General features: G+C 42.0%; 1 protein-coding gene across 1 annotated transcript; it reads right to left on the bottom strand.

Annotated features, from left to right (window-relative positions):
• Positions 1–2,245: 2,245 nt before the first annotated feature.
• Positions 2,246–4,098, bottom strand: LOC147451763 (uncharacterized). Its single transcript, XM_086517632.1, has 3 exons — positions 3,908–4,098; positions 3,212–3,368; positions 2,246–3,126 (listed from the first exon to the last, which is right to left on the bottom strand). The coding sequence occupies exons 1-3, from the start codon at positions 3,995–3,997 to the stop codon at positions 2,483–2,485; spliced, it is 891 nt and encodes a 296-aa protein (XP_086373758.1). The 5' UTR covers positions 3,998–4,098; the 3' UTR covers positions 2,246–2,482.
• Positions 4,099–4,974: the final 876 nt, after the last annotated feature.

Below are 4,974 nucleotides of genomic sequence, written 5' to 3'. Positions count from 1 at the left end.
AATTTAGCAAGTTCTAAATTAGCAAGTTGGTTGTAGCCTTGGGTCAGTTTATCCTAATTTAGCAGGTAGGTTGTAGCCTCGGGTCAGCTTCATAAGCCTCCAAGGTTTGTGCAAAGGTCTTACACTCGAGTTAATTAATAAAAGGATAATTTTATGGTTTTTATTAAATGAAAGAGAAAACCTAAGAAATAAGGTTAGATCATCCCTTCCTCATTTAGTAAGTTGACTCTAGTTTACTAAGCTTGGCTAGGTCAGATGTCCAAAGTAGCACACACTTGCTTTGCGTGAACTTAACAAGTGTCTGTGAGTGTGTATGGTGTCTCCACTTTCCAAGAATACTCCCAAGAAACGGGGGGGGGGGAGTTCTTCATGAATGTATTTTTTGTTATTTTATCAAGGTCCGAAGTGAAGTGATCTCTTAGTATGCGAAGGGACCTAACCAATTGTTAATGTGTGTGCATGCACAATTTAGAGGTATCTTTGGCTCCAAGAGCATCCCATAATCACACAAAAGAAACCTTTGGGCTTTTATCCCCCATAGCAAGCTTTCAATCATTTTCATAAACCAAGCATGCATATTTAGTAAGCTTTCAATATTTAGCGACAAGCAAGCTTCCAATCATTTTCGTAAACCAAGCAAGCCTACTTAGTAAGCTTTCAATTTGCCTAGTATGCTTTCATTACACTTTTCCCCTATGACAAGGATGCTTTCAATGTTTAGTGACAAGCAAGCTTCCTATCATTTTCATCCAATGTTTGGCTATCAAAAATACTTTAAATGTGCCAGGTTGTCAGTTTCCTACTTGATTACCTTTTTCATATTTCAAAGTGGTGAGCACAACATAGAGCACAATTACCATTACAAATTGTGCATTTATAGTGTATTTACAAGCGATCAGATGAAATTTCAGGTGAGCATTCTACTTCGTGTTTCATTACCTTTTCAAAGTGCGATGCGTCCAACAATCCAACAAGTACTCCCAATTCATTCTAAATGAAAATTTGAAATTATATGTGAAATGAATTTTGCTCATGATCCGAAACCTTTGCACCAAATGCATATGGCTGTCAATTGTGTGACAATCTTGATTGCATCAATGTGACAAACAATCCACTGCCTCCTTCCATTTTAAATTTTGTTCATGATCCAAAACCTTGCACCAAATGCATATGGCTGTCAATTGTGTGACGGTCTTGATTAGTTTGAAAACATAAATCAACATTCGCATGCAATTGTGTGACAGTCTTGATTGCATCAATGTGACAAAACAATCCACTGCCTCCTTCCATTTTGAATTTTGCTCATGATTAGAAACCTTGCACCAAATGCATATGGCTGTCAATTGTGACAGTCTTGATTAGTTTGAAAACATAAATCAACACACACATGCTTGCACCCTTCATTTACAAAACAAAAATGTCGTCATTGAAAACAATATTAATGACATTCTTCCTCATCGAGAAAAATGCTGCCATGCCTCGTCTCTTACGCAGACACTTGGCTTACTTGGCTTGGAAGTTGCGCGCGACGTATTGTATGGCCGGATGAAGCTTTGCACAAATGAGCTTCTACATACTTGTCGTCATCCAGACTTCCCACCCCACTCCCTCTACAAAAAATATTTGGACTGTGCAAGCTTCTAGCCACATATATAACAGCTCCACTTTTTTCGACTGTTTCAAAAGAAAACATCCAAGAAGCTTGGCTAACTTTCAATAGACAGAAAGCTGGTTCCCATTTCGAGTACAAACAAGGAGAGAAGCTTTTCTATGCTCCACAAGTTATCCATTCTCCCTGGACGATTTCGACATAGACTCCTATACAATTGCAAGCAATGAGTTGCCATGTCCATCTCGTACATAAGCATCCAGACTTTACATTTGCCTCAAAAAAATGTGTCCCACAGCCAATGGTGACCACCATGTTTACGCCAGTGCCAGCTACAAAGCTTTGTAGCAGCAACACTCCATATTTTTTGCACGTACTTAAAAAACACAAAATGTTACATCCCCCAGCATGGGGTTACCTGCATGCTTGCAAAATGCTTTCTAGAATGTGGTTAGTACTCCAAAGTTGATTTTTGAGACACCATATTCAAATCTGTGTGCGTGCTTTCCTTCTAGCCAAATAGGAAACCGCTGATGATATACCACAAAGATGAATTGTAGCCAAGTCCCCCAAAGCCACCTGAAAAGGGAAGCGTGAGTTAGAAATGCAAGGTAGCCATCCACATGACAAAAAACCTGCGCAAACTCCATATGCGTTTTATTTACACAAAATGTTCAGAGGCTACGGACCTATTGATGATACAAAAATCTAAAGACATACAACCTCCTCATACAGTAAATTAACATTACAAGAAGAAATCCAGCAAGTGGATAACTAAAGTCTGTGTTTTCACATGTTCAGACTATGATAACTCCCATCTTTGATTTTGGCTGTACAAGCTAGCCAGCTATTTGAGAATTCTAGGTAGCTTCCTTAAGCATTCTCTGTCATTGCATCATTGCTATGTTCCACAACATCAGCTTCCTCTTCAGGATGGTCCCCTTCACCTTTTCCATTACCATCAGACTCTGCATTTGTTGCAGATGCAATTGATACATCAGCATTGACACCAACATGAGTTTCCTGTCTGACGTCGTCCGATGGGTCTTGTGGAATAGTGTTCTTCTTGGCCGCTGACCTCCCTTTACTCCGTATTCTCTTGCTAGCCTTGTTAGCAAAGGATTTCTTAACAGTTTCTTCAGCCTTGTTATCTTTATTATTTATGTCGGCTACCCCATTAGTGTTTGGAGAATCCGCCAAGGTTGGGGCTGCAGCTTTGTTTTTTCTCACCTTCACTGACCTCTTCTTTTTTGCACTTGCTGGGCTGGATCCAGTAAATTCAACTCCTTCATCTTTTCCTTCAATGATAGTTTCCATGTCCGTGTTCTTTGAACGCTTCCCCTCCAGTATTCTCAAGTCCTTCTCAGACTTTTGTGTCTTGGTTGTGCGGCTACGCTTCCCATTTCCCACTCCATTGACCCCTGCACCAACCTTCCTTTTACTATCAGCTCTCGCTGGGATTTCAAGTTTAACTATAGGTGCTGCTTTAGATCTTGTTGACCTTTGAGATATTCCATCTGCAAAAACGAATGGCAGTGGCTAAAATGAGAAACGGAAACATTCTTGCCGACAAAGAGAGCAAATTTTGTGACAGAAGCCAACCAACGATCCAAATAAACTCTGATAAACTTGGGCTGCCCTTATTTGCTTTAAGATAGCGTTGAAGTTGGGCTCTGGAGTTAAACTCCTCGCCACTGGGGGTTACAAAGATAACATCAGTCCGTATGGGCACCATACTCTTGCCAATACGAGGAACCAGCTGTGTACACACAGAGCAAAGAGTGAGACAAAACGGAGAAATTCAAAGATACTGATAGCAAGAAATAAATCGCTGCTTGTGCAACATTCCTGAAGATTGTGTGTCTGTGTATACACAGAACAAAGAGTGAGACGAAACGGCGAAATTCAAAGGTACTGATAGCAAGAAATAAATCGCTGCTTGTGCAACATTCCTGAAGGTTGTGTCTCTTGGAGCTGATAAATGTACACTGGTAATTTCCAAGTTCCAATGAACTGCTCTAGGGTTTCCTGATATTCAAGTAGACAAGCTCCATTCTGCTTTTCAAGACCTTTGTGCTTTGTGACCCTTTAATCACAGAAAAACTCGAGAGAGATTCTACTATGTCCCTGACAGACAGCTAACTCACAGAGCAAAAGCCCACAAAGCCTTGAATTTGAGAACAGGGAAGCTGTGTGCCAATTTGTAAGCCCATCGTATGGCTAAAGCGGAAAAGCTAAGACAATTTCCGCTCCAACGAGCAGGAGAAACAGGACACAGGGTAAGGGAGAGCAGCAGACCTTGCGTCTCCAACCAGAGGGTGTCGGGGTGTCATCCTCGTAAGCAGCAGCAAAGGCAAGATCCTCTTCCTCCTGCTGCTGGAAAGCCATCAACGAAGTGCCCTGCTCCCTCGCTCTTGGCTAGGCTATAACGACATGCAAGACCTCCTTTCGGAGTTGAGCAGAAGTAACCTTGATCAAATGGGCGTTCCTCTTAATCTTTCAGCCCATGGTACTTTATATGGGCAGGTAGCTTATAGTAATTAGGCTGGGTTCACACTGCACTTGTTCAGCCTCCGTGGACCAACGAGATGAGCTCCCCGAGTAGTCTTTTTTCCTAGGCTTAAGATGCAAACCAGCACTACTAAGACTTTTGATCTATTTCCTTGTAATTTTTACCGTTTTTTCTTCCCTTTTTCCCGGTTTCAAACCAACTAATTTCAAATTTGAGCTGGCTCCAGACTAAGCTGAGGCAGACCTTTCCCGAACACTGCTCCACACTAGCACACGAGGGTGTTTCAAATGGGATCTACGACGGGGAGCATGTGGGCCATCCGATGCGCATTTGTAAATTTGGGGAGTGTTGTAAATTTGGGGTAAGAATTAAATTTAGGTAGGCTCGTAAATTCAACCGATTTGTGCCCCACGTCTTAAACCCACAACCTCCTCGTAGCAAGCCATGTGCTCTACCCACTACGCCTGCATGCATTCATTGAAATATAGGGAAACTAGTGGTTCCAGACTGGCCTATTGGCCAATCTGGCCCCCATCGAAGGCGGTGGGTTGTGGACATATAGCGGAAATGCACTTCCCTCTTCGTCGGCCCTCCCAACACACACACACACACACCAACATAGAGGACTCTACGAAAAAGCCAACAAATAGTGGGAGGTTAAAATTGTACACACACACAAAGAAAGAAAGAAAGATTTTTTAAGGTCTATGTGAGGCCAAAGTCGGCCGATGAGACAAATCGAGTATACATGTGTGTACGTCCTCAATCTGTCGGAAAAGGCAAAACAATCTAAACTGTACAAAGTAGGATAAGGATAAAAATCTTGGTTTGTGATGTGTGTGTGGGGGGGGGG

This window comes from Adiantum capillus-veneris, chromosome 8, assembly GCF_014529385.1.
Source record: "Adiantum capillus-veneris isolate H3 chromosome 8, ASM1452938v2, whole genome shotgun sequence".
In the NCBI taxonomy this organism is placed as follows: domain Eukaryota; kingdom Viridiplantae; phylum Streptophyta; class Polypodiopsida; order Polypodiales; family Pteridaceae; genus Adiantum; species Adiantum capillus-veneris.
The sequence above is the reverse complement of the archived record's forward strand: the minus strand, read 5'-3'. Positions and strand labels throughout refer to the sequence as shown.